This window comes from Pteronotus mesoamericanus, unplaced genomic scaffold (assembly GCF_021234165.1).
Source record: "Pteronotus mesoamericanus isolate MK-2021 breed Mesoamerican mustached bat unplaced genomic scaffold, CSHL_Meso_final scaffold_54, whole genome shotgun sequence".
Taxonomy (NCBI): domain Eukaryota; kingdom Metazoa; phylum Chordata; class Mammalia; order Chiroptera; family Mormoopidae; genus Pteronotus; species Pteronotus mesoamericanus.
In genome coordinates this window covers 40,572,082-40,591,255 of record NW_026555321.1, presented here as the reverse complement: position 1 = coordinate 40,591,255, position 19,174 = coordinate 40,572,082, and the positions used below count along the sequence as shown (strand labels likewise).

General features: G+C 35.2%; 1 protein-coding gene across 4 annotated transcripts in view; it reads left to right on the top strand.

Annotated features, from left to right (window-relative positions):
- Positions 1 to 19,174, top strand: part of TASOR (transcription activation suppressor) — a 49,512-nt gene that overhangs the window by 18,739 nt on the left and 11,599 nt on the right. For all 4 annotated transcript variants that reach the window (XM_054595103.1, XM_054595105.1, XM_054595104.1 and 1 more), the window contains exons 12-17: positions 9,796 to 9,868; positions 9,961 to 10,032; positions 10,967 to 11,665; positions 15,042 to 15,445; positions 16,663 to 16,804; positions 18,075 to 18,134. In XM_054595103.1, coding sequence (XP_054451078.1) covers positions 9,796 to 9,868; positions 9,961 to 10,032; positions 10,967 to 11,665; positions 15,042 to 15,445; positions 16,663 to 16,804; positions 18,075 to 18,134 — 1,450 coding nt within the window. The remainder of the gene's footprint in view (positions 1 to 9,795; positions 9,869 to 9,960; positions 10,033 to 10,966; positions 11,666 to 15,041; positions 15,446 to 16,662; positions 16,805 to 18,074; positions 18,135 to 19,174) is intronic.

Here is a 19,174-nt window from a genome sequence, read left to right as displayed (position 1 = left end):
GTCCTGCAGCATCATTCAGGCAATCTTCAAATGTTTTGGAAGTTCAGGCTTGATTATAAGAGCAGTGGTTTTTAGCGCTAGCTGGTGTGGCTCAGTGGATTGAGCCCCAGCCTGCAGCCCAATGGGTTGCTGATTTGATTCCCAGTGTAGGGCACATGCCTGGGTTGCAGGCCAGGTCCCCAGTAGGGGGCGTGTGAGATGGAACCACACATTGGTGTTTTTCTCTCTCTTTTTCTCCATCCCTTCCCTTCTCTAAAAATAAATAAATAAATAAATCTTCCAAAGAAATAATGAGAGCAGTGGTTTTTAAAGGGAGTGAGATGAGGTTTTGATTATATAGGCAACATGATCAAATCTATGTTTCAATCTATCTTGGTTACTATATAGAGAGTGAATAGAAGGGAGAGAGAGATGAAGTAGGAAACTATTAGAGGGAGATAGAGGGTTGGGTGAGAAAGGTAAGAATGATGATATATTTTAACAAGAGACTGATGTAAGAAATATTTAGTAGGTCCAGTTTATCAGATACTGAGTATGTTGAGTTTAGGTAGAGAGATTAGGTGAGTCATCAGATTGTAATGTGTTCAGGAATGAATGGAAAATGAATTTGTGATGCTAATAATGTACAGCTGAGCTGAAGGAGAGGCGGTGGTTGCAGAAACGGGAAGTGGCTATTCTGAGGTTTCTATTAACACTAGATAAGCAAGTTCATGTTTAAATATTTAAATGCTGATCTGACATTTCAGTACAGAGGAAGAGAAGTTTTTCACATAGGTATGTCATTTAATGTATGTTTTCAACAGTTGACTTCTTACTCCTCACTTTATTGTGCCTCAGTTTCCTCATAGTCAAATGGAGGTTTGTATCATTGATTTTCAGAACCCACAACTTCATTTTTATTGTCTGCATAGAATTTTAATTGTATGCATATAGATTTGCTTAACCAGTCCATTGTTTACAGATGGGAGTATCAAACTATATACAAATTTATTGGCAGAATTTGTATGCTTGTGAATTACTGGGCACCCAGTGATAATTTTGACCAACCGGTTAGAAACCTTTGAGCTAGGCATCTTAGAACACGCACACACACATGCACGTTGAATAGATATGAACATACTTTTATATTTACATTTTTTGTTTTCCTCAGAAAGCTTGTCTATAATACAAGTATTTCTCATGATCAAAATCTCTTCAATCCCTGAGTTCAGAAAGTAAAAGTTTAGACAGTAGGTTTGGATGTGGTAAGTTATCCAAATCTTTTTAGTTTTTACATTTCAGAGAATGAGTATTGAGAATCTAGACAGTGAGAAGTTTATCAGAAAACTGTTCAGTTCCTAATAATGAGAAGGATACTGGCATTTTGTTCTTCATCTGAGCAAGGTTCGTGGAGGATTGGGTCTTCCCAGAATCAAGAAGTAAAGTAAGATCCTAGATCTTAGTGGGCACAGGCATTCCACAAGGATACACTACCTTAATCTAATGGACTTAGGAATTTGGTATAGCTACTCCTTTTCCTGAAAGTCTCATTGGGAATTAACTATAGTTCCTTTCTTCATAGTTCTTATAATAATTAAAGATGCATTGGGGATTGTTGGGTTGTTAATAATTTTATCTCGAATATACACATGTGGTGTTCTGGATCAGAGACAGACTTAGTGAATATCTTATAGTGAGTAATAAATTGTATTTGCCCTCCCTTTCCTTAGTCCTTACCATTAGGGCAGTGAAACAATAGACAGGTCAGTTACAGAGTAGCTAAACACTCTAGAGGTAAGGGATCTGAAAAAATGATTTTTCTTTACTTATGAAGAGAAGGAGGCAGCTATCTCCCTCTCCTCCTGAAAAGGCATCTGAAAGTGTTAATGAATATTAACTCCAACCTTTTGTAGATAAATAAAATCTTTTCAGGAGCCAGATAGCTTTCTTGGTTCTTCTAATGACATCTCCAAATTCCTAGGACTCATTCCTGCTTGAAATATAAATAGGAGATAGAGCTCTCAGTCTTCTCAGTACCTTAGGATTTAAACTAGGAACTCAGCTGTGCTATAACCTCTTGGTCTTTTTGTGTACCCATTTGGTATTCTTAGGGGAACAAGAAAAAATTAATTATCCCTTGGATTAGGGCAATAGCTAGATAATTAGATCTAATTCTTAAGCTATATGAAGAGCAAAATATTTCTGAGGAAAATGAAAACAAACATTCCCTATCTTTATATGATGTGCATTTCTGTGTATCAGAAGGTAAGGGCTTTTTATAGGAGCCCTTACTCCTATAAAAGAGGAGACTGAGAAGTCTGCGAAGATTTTTGCACAGAGTCATTTATAAAATAAGTTAAATAATATTGAGCTCTTTTTTTGATTGGTGATAAGTCAGGTTAATTTTAATGTTGACTTTAATATAAAAAAAATCTATGAGAGCAGTGTCTCTAAATTTGCATATTTTTTTCTGCTGTGACTATTCTATATAGATACCTTTATCAGTTTAAAATTTTTTCTTCATTTCTTTTTTTTCCATGAGTGGATTTTGAATTTTATTTAATCTTCTTTTTTCTTCATTTTTCAAGATAGTTGCATGGTGTATTAGGGTTTTCCAGATAAACAGAACCAATGGGATGGATATGGATGGATGGATGGATGGATGGATGGATAGATAGATAGATAGATAGATAGATAGAGATATCTATAATATAAAGAATTAGAGACTGAAAACTCCCAAAATTTGCAGTTGGCAAGTTGGGAACTGAGGAGAGCTGATGGTATATAAGTTCCAGTCTGAGTCTGAATGTCAGAGATCCGAGAGAGAAGATATTTCAGTTTGAGTCCAAAGACAGGGGAATATAAACTGATGTCCTGACTCAAAGGCAGGCAGGAAGAATTTCCCCTTACTACATGAAGGGGAACGTTTTGTTCTATTCAGACCATCTCTTGATTAGATGAAACCCACATTGAGGAGGGCAATCTGCTTTATTCAATTTATCCATGTATCCGTTACTCTCATCTGAGAACACCTTCGTAAACACCCAGAGTAAAGTTTGATCACAGATGTGGACATCCTGTGGCCCAGTAAAGCTGACACAGAAAATTGACCATCACACATAGTATAGAAAAAAATAAAAAGCCAAGCATATTACTTAGACTCCTAGGGTGGAAAAGAATATGTGTATGAGTCTAAGAAATTTTATTTTGAAGCTCAGAATATTTCTTTCATTAAGCTACATCCCAACCCTCAACCCCAAATTCTATGTCGTATTTTTCCAATTATAAAATTAAGGGAATACAGAAGGACAGAAGGTCCAATTAGTAGGATAAAAGCTGAGCATACTATTTCTCAGTTTTTCTAAGCCACGCAATTCAGACCTTTGATGTGCTTGGGCATAAGTTGGCAAATATGTTATGTGAAGGACCAGAGCGTAAATGTTTTAGGCTTTGTGGGCCATAGAGTCTTTGTCTCAAGTCTGCTGTTAATACTGTTGCTGTGTGAAAACAGCTACATATACACATAAATGAATAGGCATGGCTGTATTCCAGTACAACTTCCTTTACAAAAACAGAGAACATGCTGGATTGATCTTCAGGTTGTAATTTGCAGACACCCATGCTTGAAGAAATGATGCCATATGGCTGTCTTGATAAATGGGAAAAAACAGGGGCAGGGGAAGGGAGGGCATTAAATAAAAGTTAAAACCCACTTATGGTTAAGAAAATAATTTAAACTGATAAAGGTATCTATGAAAAATATACTGCAAACTTTCTACTTAATGGATAATGTTAGAAATGTTCTTTTGGACTTCTGGCCAAGATGGAGTCATGGGTAGATAGACTTTGCCTCCTCGCACAACCAAAAGAACAACAACAACTTTAAAAACAAAAATAACCAGACCTGCCAGAAAATCTTAACTGTATGGAAGTCCAACAACCAGAGAATTAAAGGAGAAACATTCATTCAGGCCAGTAGGAGGGGTGGAGACGAGTAGCCAGGAAGGGGTGGGGTGAGGATGCTTGGCAAGGCAGCTGCTGGAGGACTGGGCAGTCCCACATTTGCATGCAGATAAGATAAACTGGGAGAAACAGCTGGGGAGTGAGACAGACTGCAACCCAGGGTTCCAGTGTGGGAAAAGAAAGCCTCAAAACCTCTGGCTGCAAACACCTGTGGGGAATGTGGCAGCAGCAGAAACTCCCAGCCGCACAGGACAATTCACTGGAGAGACCCACAGGGTCCTAGAATGTACTTAAACCCACCCACCTGGGAATCAGTAACAGAAGGGCCCAATTTGCTTGTGGGTTGTGGGGGAAGGTGACTAAAAGTGGGGCAGGAGATGAGCTTTCATTGTTCCTTCTCGGACCCCTCCCCCACATACAGTGTCACAATGCAAGGACCTGTGTTGCCCCACCCTGGCAAGCACCTAAGGCTCTGCCCCTTCCAACGTAACAGGGCATGCTGAGACACAAAAATATGGACCAAATGAAAGAACAGATCAAAGCTCCAAAAATATAACTAAATGATAGAGATAGCCAACCTATCAGATGCAGAGTTCAAAACACTGATAATCAGGGTGCTCACAGAAATGGTTGAGGATAGTTGCAAAATGGAGGAAAAGTGAAAACTATGCAAAGTGAAATAAAAATATATTGGGGACCAAGAGTAAAAGGAAGGAAACTGGGACTCAAATCAACGATTTGGAGCAGAAGGAAAAGAGAAACATGCAACTGGAACAGAGTGAAGAAATAAGAATTCAAAAAAATGAGGAGAAGCTGAGGAACCTCTGGGACAACTTTAAATATTCCAACATCCAAATCTTAGGGGTGTCAGAAGGAGAAAAGGGAGAGCAAGAAATTGAAAACTTATTTGAAAAAGTAATGAAGGAGAACTTCCCCAATCTGGCAAAGGAAATAGACTTCCAGGAGATACAAGAAGCTCAGAGAGTCCCAAAGAAGTTGGACCTAAGGAGGCACACACCAAGGCATATCATAATTAAGTTACCCAAGATTAGAGATAAGGAGAGAATCTTAAAAGCAGCAAGAGAATAAGGAGTGGACGATAAGACCATCAGCTGATTTCTCAAAAGAACCCTTGCAGGCAAGAAGGGACTGGAAATAAGTATTCAAAGTCATGAAAGGCAAGGACCTACATCCAAGATTGCTCTGTGCAGCAAAGCTATCATTTAGAATGGAAGAGCAGATAAAGTGCTTCCCAGATCAGATAAAATTAAAGTAGCCAATCATCACCAAGCCCTTAATTATATGAAACGTTAAAGGGACTTAACCTAAGAAAAGAAGATGATCAAAAACTATGAACAATAAAATGACAACAAACTCAAAACTATAAATAACTCAACCTAAAAAAACCCCCCCAAAAACGAAGCAAACAACTAGAACAGGAACAGAATTACAGAAATGGAGATCAGCGGGGAAGAGGAGAAGGGAGAATGTACAGGGAATAAGAAGCATAAATAGTAGGTACAAAATAGACAAGAGGAGCTTAAGACTAGTATAGGAAATGGGGAAGCCAAAGAACTTAGATGTATGACCCGTGGACATGAACTAAGGAAGGGGAATGCTGATGGGAGGGGGGGGGATACTAAGGGAGAGTGTAGGGGAATAAAGAGATAAAAAAGTGGGTCAACTGTAATAGCATAATCAGTAAAATATAAATACATATATATAGAAAAACGGCCCTGGCTGGTGTGGCTCAGTGAATTGAATGCTGGCTTGCAAACCAAGAGTGTTGCCAGTTCGATTCCCAGTCAGGGCACATGCCTGAGTTGCGGGCTGGGTCCCCAGTGAGGGGTGCATGAGAGGCAACCACACGTTAATGTTTCTCTCCTTCTCTTTCTCCCTCCATTCCCTTCTGTCTAAAAATAAAATAATAAAATAGTTAAAAAAATAAAAAGTGTTCTTTTGAAAATCAAGAAGACAAGAATACTTACAATCATAATTTTTATTCAGCATTGTGCTACAGCTCCTAAAGTGCACAGTTACACAAGAAAAAGAAATAAAAAGCACGAAGACTAGAGAGGATAAATGAAAACTATCTGAATTTCATAGATAATGAAATCTATGTAACAATTCCAAAGAATGTAGAAAAATAAATCATTTAAATTTCATATACAGATCTGACGAAATTAATATATAAATATAAGTTACATTCTATGTGCACAGCAGAAAATGTACTGAAATAAAAAATGCTGTTTACAATAGCATCAAAAAATATAAGATGCCTGGCTATAGATAAGTAACAAAAAATAAGCAAGACTTGTATCCAGAAAATTACAAAATTCTACTTCAAGCATACCCGAAAGAAGTAAAGAGAGAACCTTGTTCATGGTTATGCCAGTATCTTAAAAATGTTAATTCTCAAATTTGATCAACAAATTTACAACTCCAATTTTTAAAAGTCCCAATAGGGTGTGTTCTTTTTGTTTTGTTTTTTTCAGGAGCAAGCATTCCACATGTTTTAATATGTAGTACTTTTACTATCATTCAGCTCTAAGTATTCTTTAGCTTCTATTATGCTTTCTACTTTAATACATGATATACAGATATGTTTTTAAATTTTGAAATTATGAGAATACATTTTTTGTTTTCTAATTTAATGTCACTGTAATCAGAACAGGTGGTGCTTATTTGAAATTTATTGAGATTTGATTTAAAACTTATTTTGTGGTCAGTTTTTGTACATGCTCTCTTTTTATTTGAGAAAAATGCATATTCTTTCATTGCTGGGACCTGGGTACACAATTCTAGGTAGACATCTATATTCTCTTAGCACTTTGATTACATAGCCCTACAGAATCTTCTGACTGCTCTTTTTGTTGAGAGAGCAGCTCTTAGTGTATTTATTGTTCCTTCGTAGAACCTCTTTTTTTTTCTGGTTGCTTTTTTAATCTTTGTCTTTGGTCTTGTTCAGTTATATTAAATATATCTAGGTGTAGATTCCTTCTTTATTCAGTTTGATATATATTCTTTCAATATCTTCAGACTTAACTTTATTTTTGGAATATTGGTCATCTCTGATTTTACTTTTTCATTTCTTTAGGCTGTCTTTTTAAGGAGTGAACCATCATATGTCAGATCTTTTCATTCTGTTCTTAATGTCTGCTAACTTCTCTTGTGTTTTCCATTTACCTATTTCTCTGTGTTGCCTTCTGATTAATTTTGTCAGGGCTGTCATCTAGTTTATAAACTCTGCCTAGCTATATCTAATTTGCTCTTTAATCCATTCATAGAGTTTCTAATTTCACAGAGAATATTTTTGATTTCTAAAAGTTACATTTGATTCTTTTTGAGTTCTTCTTCATCATTTACCATGTTCTTGTTTATTTTTTCAGAAATACTATCTATTTTGTGCCAGGCACTGTTCTAGGAGGTAGAGGTTATATTTGATATTTCTCACTATTGTTTTTTTTTTTAATAAGTCTAACCATTTAGCCATTTGAAAGTACATAATTCAGTAATTTTTCGTAGATTCACAGTGTCGTGCAACCCTCACCACTGTCTAATTCCAGAGTATTTTCATCACCCTAGAAAGAACTCTTATCCCCATTAAGCATTTAGTCTGCACTCCTTCCTCCCTCCAGTCCCTAGCAACAATTAATATATTTCTGTCTTTATGTATTTGTCTATTCTGGTCATCTTATATAAGTGAAATAATGCATTATGTGACCTGTAGCGCCTGGCTGCTTTCACTTAACATAATATTTCTGAGTGTCATCCATGTTATAGCATGTATCAGTACTTCATTCCTTTTTGTGGCTGAATCATATTTTATAATATGGATAATGCCACATTTTGTTTGTCCATCACTTTTTTCCATGCTTTGGCTGTTATGAACATTGCTGCTTGAAATATATGTATACCGATTTTTGTGTGAATATGTTTTCAGTTATGCCAGTTATTTAAGCATTTCATACCTGTTGTTTTATATATTGCATCTGATAACTCCAATATGAAGCCCTTGGGTGTGTGAATCTGTTCTGCTGAATTTCACTTAGAGTACTTATTTCCTCCTAAGGTTGGTCATTTATGATTCTGAGCTTAATATTTTATATTTTTAATGCATTTTTCATACCACATTAATTACCTGTAATGTTGAAATGTCAAAATAATAGAATAAAGTAATAAAAATCCACAGGCTAGGTTAATACCATTTTCTGAAGGGGAAGGAAACAGTAGATGTAATAACTAGAGGCAGCCGGAGCTCACAGTTCACAGGTGAAAAGCCACAACTATTACTGCTAAGGCCTCTCTGTGCCTGAGTGTTTCTGGGTATTGATTCCCTCGGATTTGAGGCCCTTTCGAGGACAATGGACTTTATAAAGGCTGCTTAGCCAGTGGAATTTTAAAAAACCTGGTATTTGGAGTGAGTTGAAAGTTAAAAGAATCTAATCGTTTTTCCTCAGTGACCACAAAATACGAAAATCTTATTTGTATTTTCCAACGTCCTGTTTTGACAACCAGGAGTTGGGGAATGTTAAAGGGGATATGATATGTAAAGCATTTTAGATTAAAGTGTTTGAGACTGAAACAAAAATGGTCAGGTACATTGTCCACGTTTTTAGTGTTCAGTGTTTTTATTAAATGTAAATTGGTAGCACAGTCACTTTTTGGCCTTTAAATTATGGGTTCTTACACAGTCTTTGTTTATTGGGATTATTTGACAGGAATTTGTAATAAAGTTTTCTTTTACAATCGAGATAGTCCCTTGTGTTCCACTGCCACGCTCAGTTCTTCCTTTATTTACCTTTGCATTAATCAAAAGAAATGCTGTAAACTATTGCAGTAGTAACCCATGAACTGAGTTTGAGTTCTTCTTACTACATTGATTCCTTTCCCGCTTCTCATAGTGCTGTCAAGATTTTTTGTTTGTTTGTTTTTAGGGAAACATTCCGGTTCAAAAGGTATGCTTTCCAGTGTATTCCTGGCTAACCTGACATTTTAGTCTTTTAATAATTTAGCCCAGGATCTTTCTTTGTGGACTTATGCAGTTGTTCTAGTCTGTCCTAAACCTTTTGCTAGTCATAAGTACTCTGATTGTAGTGTAACTCTGCCTTTGTTCATAATGCTGCCTTTATTGAAATGTCCTTCCTACAACCTCACGCTCTTGGCACTATACCCATCCTTCAAAATTCACCTCCAATATACTTTCATTATCTTTTCTGATTATAAACCAACTATATTTTTCCTTTTTATGTTGCTTTGTAAATCTGTTTGAGAATTTGTCTGTCTTAATCTAATTATTGATATTTCTCCTATGTTTCTCTGTCCACCCAATTATAAACTATTTGTGATCAAGTATCTTGTGTTGCTTACCTTTGAAATTACCTCTGGCAAGGCAGATGGCCTTACATGTGAAAGTTGTTCATTAAATATGTGAAGAATTAGATTATAGCAACACATTTTATTTGAGATTAGCCGGAACTCTTAAAGACAGCATTTGTGTCATGCTTGTTTTATATTTCTAACATCCAGCACACTGCCTTTTCAATTGCTAAGGAAAATATTTGAAGTCATTAGTTTGGTCCTTGTATTTTAGCTTCAAGGAAAAATCAACAAATTGGTTTCACATTAAATAAGGGGAATTTTCTCATTTAAATTATGAAAATTTAATGAATTTTTTATTTGATTAGAATTCTGTTAATCAGCATAGTTGAAAAAGTAATAAGTAGTAATATTTTTCCTAAAGGTGATCCAGGAACTTTTTGTTTTCTGTATAATTAGCAGAAACCGCTGTGTCTGCTTTATGGTTAGTAATAATAAAGCAGATTAAACTTCTTTCCTCTCCCAAAAATGCAGGTTCTTGTTAAACCTTTGGGAGACCGAGGATACCTTTTTCTTCTCTCTCCTTATCAAATGGTTTCTCCATATGGTAAGTAATCTCTTTAATTTTTATAATTCTTTTTTAACTTCTTAGTTAAAACACATTGCTAATGAATTGGGCTTCTGTTTTTTTTATTTTAGAACATCAGACTGCCAAGTCGCGAGTCCTACATGCTTTGTTTCTATTTCAAGAACCTAGAGGCATAGTTACTTGTAAGTTCTTTGATTATCTAAATCCAGCTTTATAGATACCTGCATTGAAAATTTCCAGATAATTCCCCAAGTATTTTGTCTTTCTTACATCATGTTTTGGGAAATACAGGTGGTATTAAGAGCTATTAGCAATATAAAACACAAATTACATAACTTGTTTTTCTTACTATGAAAAATGATTTGTTTTAATCAGTGTTTTACTAAATAAATGTTGACTGTAATTGTTATAATACAATAGCTTTGGTTTTAGGGTTTTATAAAATGGTATGATTATTTTTTTAGCTTAGTTCATTTTTGCATTCAGATTTTAGCAACTATAAAACTGTCACACACTGGGTTAAATATTAGGCCATTCAAAATTTCTTTAGCACTACATGGATGTTAGAGAAAATTTGCTCTTTATCATTTCTTAGAACTAACTTTAATGCTATATTAAGGTAAAGTTCCCACAAATGGGTTTCACTGTTAAATTAAGAATGAGATTCTCAATTGTAGCACTTTTGCCTGAATGTCTCCTTCTTCATGGGGATAGAGATTTCATGTGAAGTGAAGTTATAATGCCATGAAGGGAGGAATGCCATTGCTGTCCTTTGTGGGACTGTCTTGCTAGGAGCCTTAGATCTTGCCCTGCTTCTTCTTTATAGGATTGAAAGGCCTAGGGACAGTAGGAAATGAGATCTTCATTGAGTGGGTGTTTTTCTGTTTAAAAATGTGTTCTATAATTTCCTTTGTTTTAGTTTCTCATTGACTTGTTTTTAGTTTGCTGTACCTAAAAACATGTGATTCATATATTTCTATGTTACATATGTGTATTAGGGTGCAAATTAGTTCACCATTAACGTATGGATGTTGTTACATTTCTTTGACAACATGTAGATCTGTATTTGATCAGTTTCTTGATTGCTAACATGGTCTCTTTTTTGTTTGTTTACAGCACAAAAAGTTGCAACCAATGTAGCACCACAAGAGAGACATGAGAGCATGCCAGATGTATTAAAAATAACTCAATTTTTACAATTTGCTTTGATTCGGTGTCGAAAGGAATTCAAAAATATAAATACTATAAATTTTCATTCTGGTGTTGAAAAGTATGTAAGTGAATTTTTTAAGCGAGGTTTTGGTTCAGGTAAACGAGAGTTCATTATGTTTCCGTATGATTCACGATTAGATGATAAAAAATTCTTATACCCAGCTCCAAAAAATAAATCCCATATTGATGATTGTTTACATACCTATATTTTTCGGCCTGAAATGTATCAGTTACCTATTTGTAAGTTAAAAGAGTTATTTGATGACAATAGAAAACTTCAACAGTTCAGTCAACTTTCAGATTATGAAGGCCATGAAGAAATGAATGGTACAAAAAAGAAATTTGGAAAACGAAATAACTCAAGGGGTGAGACTGTTAAACCTGGAAAGCAGAAGTCATCTCACTCTTTGGATTATGATAAGGATAGAGTCAAAGAACTGATTGATTTGATTCAGTGTAGGAAAAAAAATGTGGGTGGGGACTCAGACACAGAAGATATGAGAAGCAAAACTGTCTTGAAGAGGAAGCTTGAGGATCTACCTGAAAATATGAGAAAGCTCGCCAAAACCAGTAATTTATCTGAAAATTGTCATCTGTATGAAGGTAAAAATATCAGATTGCTCTTACATAGTACAAAAATAACCAAAAATATAGTATAGAAGTTCTGTCCTTTGTTCTAGTATGAAGGTCTGCAAATTACAATCTGAAAGCCAGTCCACCCTGTTTTGTTTTTGTAGACAAAGTTGTACTGCATATAGCCATGCCTGTTCATTTATGTGTACATGTAGCTGCCTTCACACTCTTAACAGCAGAGTTGGGACAGAGACTCTATGGCCCACAGAGCCTAGAATATGTACTGTCTGGTCCTTCACATAACATATTTGCCAACTTGTGCCCTAGCACATCAGAGGTCTGAATTGTGTAGCTTAGAAAAAATGTGAGAAAAAGTATGCTCAGCTTTTATCCTACTAATTGGATCTCCTGTCCTTTTGTATTCCTTTAATTTTATAATTGGAAAAGTACGACATACAATATTGGGGTTGGGGGTAGGAAGTTTGCTTAATGAAAGGAATCTTCTGAGCTTTAAAATAAAATTTCTTAGACTCATACACGTATTCTTTTCTGCTCTTGGAATCCAGTAGTATGTTTGTCTTTTTTCCTAGTTTTCATTGCTTTTTTTGTTTTAGTTGGCATAAAAAGAAATGGAAGGCCTTTCTCTTAAGTTTGTGTTTCAATATTACAAGTAATGTAAAATATTTTTTTATCTGGGTTTTTAATATCTTAACAGTGTTAGTCCATAATCATGAAATATGTTCCTTTACATTCAGGGACCTTTGATGTCATGATCTACACTTTGTGCTGCTGTTCTTGTTAATTAGGCAGGTCTTAAAAAACGTGATTAATGGCTGCTATATTGAGTAGTGCAGGAAGTTTAAATTAATTAAAATAAAACAAAAATTCATTTCCTGTGTTATAACAGGTACACCACTGTAGCGAATGGCACAAATAGAGAATATTTGCATTATGGGAGAAAGTTTTATTTGATAGTGCTGTTTTCAGCAACTTCCAGGGTTTTTTCTTTGTCTTTTCAATGTTTTCATCTTTGCCCATGTTTTAATCACCTGGATGGCCTTCCCAGCTTCTGTCACTCACTTCAGTACCATGTTCTTCTCAATATTGCTTTGCTAATTTGCTACAAATCTCAGCTTCTGTATTCAAAGGCTTTGTTATAGACTTATCACATCAAACCTGAATAAGCTATGTTTCTCATTCTTCCTTCATATGCTCCTCAGTTAAGGCTCATGTTTCTCAGAATATGTCAGCATTAGCCCTTTACTTCTCTTTCCTTTTTTTTTTTAAGCATCTTTAATTTCACTCAAGTCTCATATCTTTGCAGTTAACATCCCTCTAGAACATATTTCTGTTGTTGTTCTGCTCCTTGATGGTTGTTATCTTCTTTATTATGCTGGATTTCTGCTGTGTGCTGAACCTGTTGACTTTCTGATCCATACTGGCTTACAATGTTGATATGTGTCTTGAAGAGAGTTAAGTACTTACTATGTGCTAGGTGCTTTAGATATATGGACTCATTTAGTTCATGAATGCTAGACATTATCCTTATTTTATAGATGAGACAATTATCTCAGAAGTTAAATAACTTTATTTAAAGTTATGTAGTTCACTAATCCATGATTGAACTCAGTTCTAACTGACTCTAAAGCATTGTTCCTAAACTTGAGTGTATTTCCTAGCACTCAGCACATAATAGGCAAGATAATAAAATTTTGGTGCTGTTTTAGCTAATAAGAGACTGATTTTGCACATGTGAAAAAATCAACAGGACTTTATTAATAATTAAAATGATGAGGAAGCCATGCTAATTACTATAATAGACCAAAGGAGAAGTGGAATAGGGAGAGGGGTCATCTTGATACATTAAACTAGAACTAGTAATCATCAGACTTACATTTATAGATGTTCCTTACTTGTTTCATTGTAGTCATTTTGCACACTTTATTTCTGATTTCTAAAAGTAGGGATTTAAAGGTTGTATTATAATTTCTAAAATAACCCTGATCATGATTTGGTGGTAAACCCACTTATTTTATGAGACACCCTCCTATACTCCCTACCCCCTTTAACATCAACTTTTTTGAGGTATGATTTATGCACAATGTACCCATTGCACAATTTGATGAGTTTTGATAGCTATGTCACCACCACTCCAATATATAGAACATTTTTATCACTCCCAAAAGTTACCTTGTACTCCTTTGTAGCTTAATTTCATCCCACTACTGATCTGCTTTCTGTTTCTGTTGATTAGTTTTGCCCACTCTGTAAGTATAGGTGATTATAATCATACAGTATGTACTCTGTCTCTGATGGTTTTTGTTTTTACTGTGGTACACTATGCCCTAACTAAATAGGAAATCCTGACATCTACCTAGGTTTTACCTTTCTTCAGCCTTAAAAGCACATGACTTTCTGAATGTCTATACTCTTTGCAAGTTTTTAAATATATTATTGTGCAGATTACCCAGATTTATTCCAGGTTTGAGCCATGTCTTAATAAATGTTTTCTTTTACAGTCCTTTCTATTCTTAATGCAAGGTTAGTGTAGATTTCTTCAGAATGGTTTGGTATCTTTAAAATCCAAGCTTAGTTATGAATTTAAGTAATCTAGTCAGTTGAGATAAGGCTTAGATGCTAAGAATATCAGACAGTATCTTAAGAACAAAATGTAATAGCTATAAAGGAGATAGAACTCTTAAGTCATGAGTTCTTTTTAGTAGATTTTAGTGTAATCTGCATATCTTGCAAAACAGCAGCAGGTATCTCTTGTCAAGTATCTCATTGACTTTACAATTTTGGTGGTAGATTTTAAGGTAACTATAGTATGGTTATGAACATCTATGTTATTACCAACTTGATGTTTGAGCTTATTTCTCTATTAATAGAGTTTTCAAATTATGTAAATAAATTTTCATTTAATGGGGATGTTGACCTATGTGCAAAAGTTTAGAATCAGTTATTTTGTAAGGTGATGGATGGATGTAGATATAAACACCTAAGCCAGTGTTTTGATTGAGTTTCTGCCCACAGATACCTTATGATAAATAATTTTTATTTTTTATTACTATTTTTTGTTAATCCCCACCCGAGGACATGCTTATTTATTTTAGAGAGAGGAGATGGGTGGGAGAGAGAGACAGAAACATCAATGTGAGAGAGAAACACCAATTAATTGCCTCTCATACCCACCTTGACCAGGGACTGAACCTGTAACCTAGACATGCACCCCGACCAGAAATCAAGCTTGCGACTCTTTGATTTGTGGTGTAACACTCCGACCAACTGAGCCACACTGGCCAGGGCATGATAATTAATTTTTAGTTATGTTTGAATTTAAAGTTCTTATACTAGCCTTCCAAACTCAACTTTAAAGAGATAACTTTTCTTTCTCTTTTCCTTTCAGAGTCTCCACAGCCTGTTGGCTCACTTGGGCATGATGCTGACTTGAGACAGCAGCAGCAGGATACCTCTAACTCTGGCGTTTCTGACATCCATAGGCTGTTTAATTGGCTATCAGAAACACTAGCAAATGCACGCCATTCTGACGCATCCCTGACAGACACAGTCAACAAAGCCTTAGGATTGAGCACTGATGGTCCCTATGAAGAGCTGAGGCAAAAGCATGATGAGTATGAGTTGAATTCTAACCCAGATAAGAAAGAATATGAACAGCCTACTTGCATAAAAATTGAAAATGCACATTTTAAGGGTACTCAGAGCCCGTTGGCAGAAGCTGATAAGTCATCTGTAAAGTATCATGTTTCTACCAGTGAAGTAGGCACTGACCATAAACTACATTTGAAAGAAGTAAGCATATATCTTTTGGTTATATTGTTTGCTTTTGTGAATGTGTGAAAGAAAGGATGTGCTTCAATGAGTTTTTTCTACTTTTTAAAAAGAAATAAAATACACATTTCAATAAACGTATCTGTCCAGGATAGTATTTCTTAGTTATTCCTTTTTACAAAGAGGTTTAAGTACAGAGTAGTTGTTTTCCTTCTTGTTTGTAGGTTTATATATAGTATAAGCTTTACCTTTTGTGATAAAATTAAGGCTAGATGATCTGTTTTTCAGAAATGGCTTTTTGGGAGTTAAATCCGTAGCATTTCATAATAAAATTGAATCCTCAAAACATTGGCATTCTGCTGTAATCCATAGGTGATGCAGATGAAGTCACTAGAGTCAGTGCACTAGTGTTACAAACGAGGTTAGGTACTTTGTTTTTTTTTCAAACAGGAATGGAAAAATGAGTGGCCTTTAGGATTACCACTGAAGTGACACTCAGTCTTGCTTGACCGTGAATCCAGTTTATTCACATGTTTATAGTACTGACGTCTAGCTGAGAAGTAGCCGTATCTTCCCCCAAGAAGTAGCTGCATCACTAGCGAACAATACCAGGAGGGCTCCATATTCCTAACGCTTATTTCTAATTTACTCTTTCCTTTGTTTTATCTTCCTGCCTTTGAATAAAAGTCATACGCATGTCTCCAGGCTTTGTCCAGGTAGTTTTCAGATATTTTAGGAGGCGGATGATGGCACGAGGCTCACTTGGGGAAGTGTGTAAAATAGGCACTGAGGAAACTAACCTATATTGTTAACATTTCCTAACATATTTAATACTCGGAATTGAGCTGATGGGGACATAGGCCAAACCAAGCCCCCTGTGTATGTTTGTAACTAAAGTTTTTTTTGGAATACAACCATGCCCATTTGTTTAGATATTCCCAGTGGCTGATTTTGCACTACAGTGGCAGAGCTGAATGTCTTGAGTGTATGGCCTGCAAAGCCTAAAATACTTGGTGCTTTACCAAAAAGTGTTTACCAACCTTTGCTCTAAATCAACATCAGTATGTTTTGAAGGAAAGTACCATGTTTTAATTTGAGGCCAGAGTATCATGTTGATTTGACTAATTTTCAATGTTTAGGTTCAAGTTTGTGAATTTGCTGTGAAAAAAATAGTTGTTTATTCTTGACATTAAAATTAATTGAAAAGAAAGCTATCAAATATGTCCTCTAATTTTTAGGATCCGAATTTAATTAGCATGAATAATTTGGAAGATTGCAGTTTGTGTCCCACTATTCCCATTGAACATGGATTCCATAAACAATCTAAGTCAAATGAAGTTGAAGAGACTGAAATACATTGGAAACTGATCCCGATTACAGGTAAGAACAAATGTACTGGGAATTAAGTTCATTTGGTTTTACTTAGGGACCAGTTTCCTGAAGGGTTTCGTCTTTTCTAGATTTCTCTGTTGGGTCATTAGGTGCTTCATTTTGGCTCTGACATCTTAAGTGTCTTATTTTGAGCAATGTAATGTTTATCACAGAGTATTGCTGTTCTTGGTCAGCATCAGCAAAAACCTGCAGAAGACCCTTATATTAAAAGTAGGGATTTAAAACATACTCCTCCTCTGTATGGAGTTTAATATGCAGACTTCCAAATGAAAATTATTGGCAGAAATAGTTTCTAATGGGGTAAGGTAGTTACACAGATGAAATGATCTTGAATAGTCAGTAAATGCTATCTGCTTAAGTCACAAGCTTCTCTCTAGCAAGCTATCATCTAAGAAGTGGTCATTTTGAGGTTCATCTATTTGAAAGAAATTTGATTTCTTTATTGAATAGAGAAATTGGATCATTGTGGAGACTGTCCTGAAATGGTCAAATGCAAATGTCCTAGAAAGCTTATTGAACCATACAGTAAGAATAGTTTATCAAATGTTGAAAGATCATTTTGAAGTATTCTGATTTCTGTGTGCAGGCACATACATAAACACACACACACGTATCTTACATACTCTTAATATTCTAAGTTCTTATTCATCTTTGTTAGCTAAGTGTTTTTGGAAATATTACCAGGGCACATCTTTTCCATTCCTAGACCTTTATTTAACCTTTAAAAAGAAAAGAAAAACAGATTTTTGCTAAAAAAAAAAAAAATAATAGACTGACTTGTGACCTACAAGCTACTGAAACCTTCAAGGACTATTGAGATTTCCTAAAATTGATGAATTTCCATGGGCTTCAGCACAATTTTCTACTTGGTACCTTACCAGAAAGGGCAAGAGGCCTAAGTGTGATAGTAGAGAGGCAACTGGTTCTCTCAGTAGGAACTGGAGATGTCACCTTGAGTGGGAGAAAAAGAATAAGGAAACAAGTGGTACAAGATGATTACCCTAGCCAGTCCTCATTTGGATACTTTTACAATTGATGTTCAGAGCCATTTAAAGGCACAACATCTATGTGTTTGATATTCCATCGTTAAATGAATAGAAAGGGAAGCAACTTCCCATTTCTGAATGACCCTTCAGGATTCTATTAGCAAAAGAAGGAGTTCTTGGGTTTGTTAGAACTTGGGGTTGTCTCAAAGGTGCGAATGTGTATCACCAATATCTGAAGAGAGTCTATAGATCTAATGAATGCTTTCTGTCAGGGGGGAATGCGAGAAGCCCAGAAGACCAGCTAAGGAAACATGGTGAGAAACAACCACCAGGTGAGAATGCTTGCTTTGCTTTTCCTCCCACTGTGTTCTTATACTCAGAATTGCTACTTGTGTTTCTACCCTTCCATCAATAGGGTGTCAGTTTTAAGTTCTATTAATTACAGAAAGTTTGGATAATACCATTTTTGTATTTATTAATTGATTTGTATCAAAATTCTTATATAAAGAATGTGTTCAAAGAAGCCACTAGCTATTGATAGAGATTATGTTTTCTTCACCATGAATTCTATCTGATGATGACTTGGGAAGACCAGAGTATTTTTCTTAATCCATTTCTGTAGGATATTCTATGAGAAGCAGTCTTCAAATGTTTCTTTAATTTATGCTAATGGTATCTCTTTTTGGTTAAGCATTTGTTTAATTGGCTTTATTGATTTGTGAGAATTCTTTATATTCTGGATACAAGTCATTGTGAAACACACGTATTGTGAATATTTTCTCCCAGTCTGTAACTTGTTTCATTTTCTTAACAATGTCCTTCAAATAGCTGAAGATTTTAATTTTAATAAAGTCCAATTTATCTTTAAAAATTTTTTTCTCTTAAAAAAATACGTGGAGGGTAGGCCATTTATCTTTAAAGTATATTATTCCTAATCTTGAATATTTTTACCCGATTCTTCTTCTATCAAAGATTAGGAAATCTCTGGATTCCAGAAACAATTACAGATAGTAATGATTAGGTAGTTGCACTGGGTGCCCAAAAGAGTCTTGTCTGAGCTCAGTCAGTTTTTCAATTATTCAATCCCTGCATGGTCATAGTCATTGCTTGCCTAGAGTTTAGGGGTGGGTCTTTTTTATTTGTTTCCATTTTGTTGATCTTACTCTTCCAGAAATGTTAAGTGGTGGTTTTTTTGTTTTTGTTTTGTTTTGTTTTTTAATTCGGAAGGGGAGCTAAATAGCTTTGAAATTTAGTAGGTCTTTACGGTTATTCCTTTTTTTTTTTTTTTTTTTAATTAAAAAGACTTAAAGATTTTCTTGAAGAAAGCTATTACGTATCCTAGGAAAACATGATTTAAAAAAAACAGGAACAA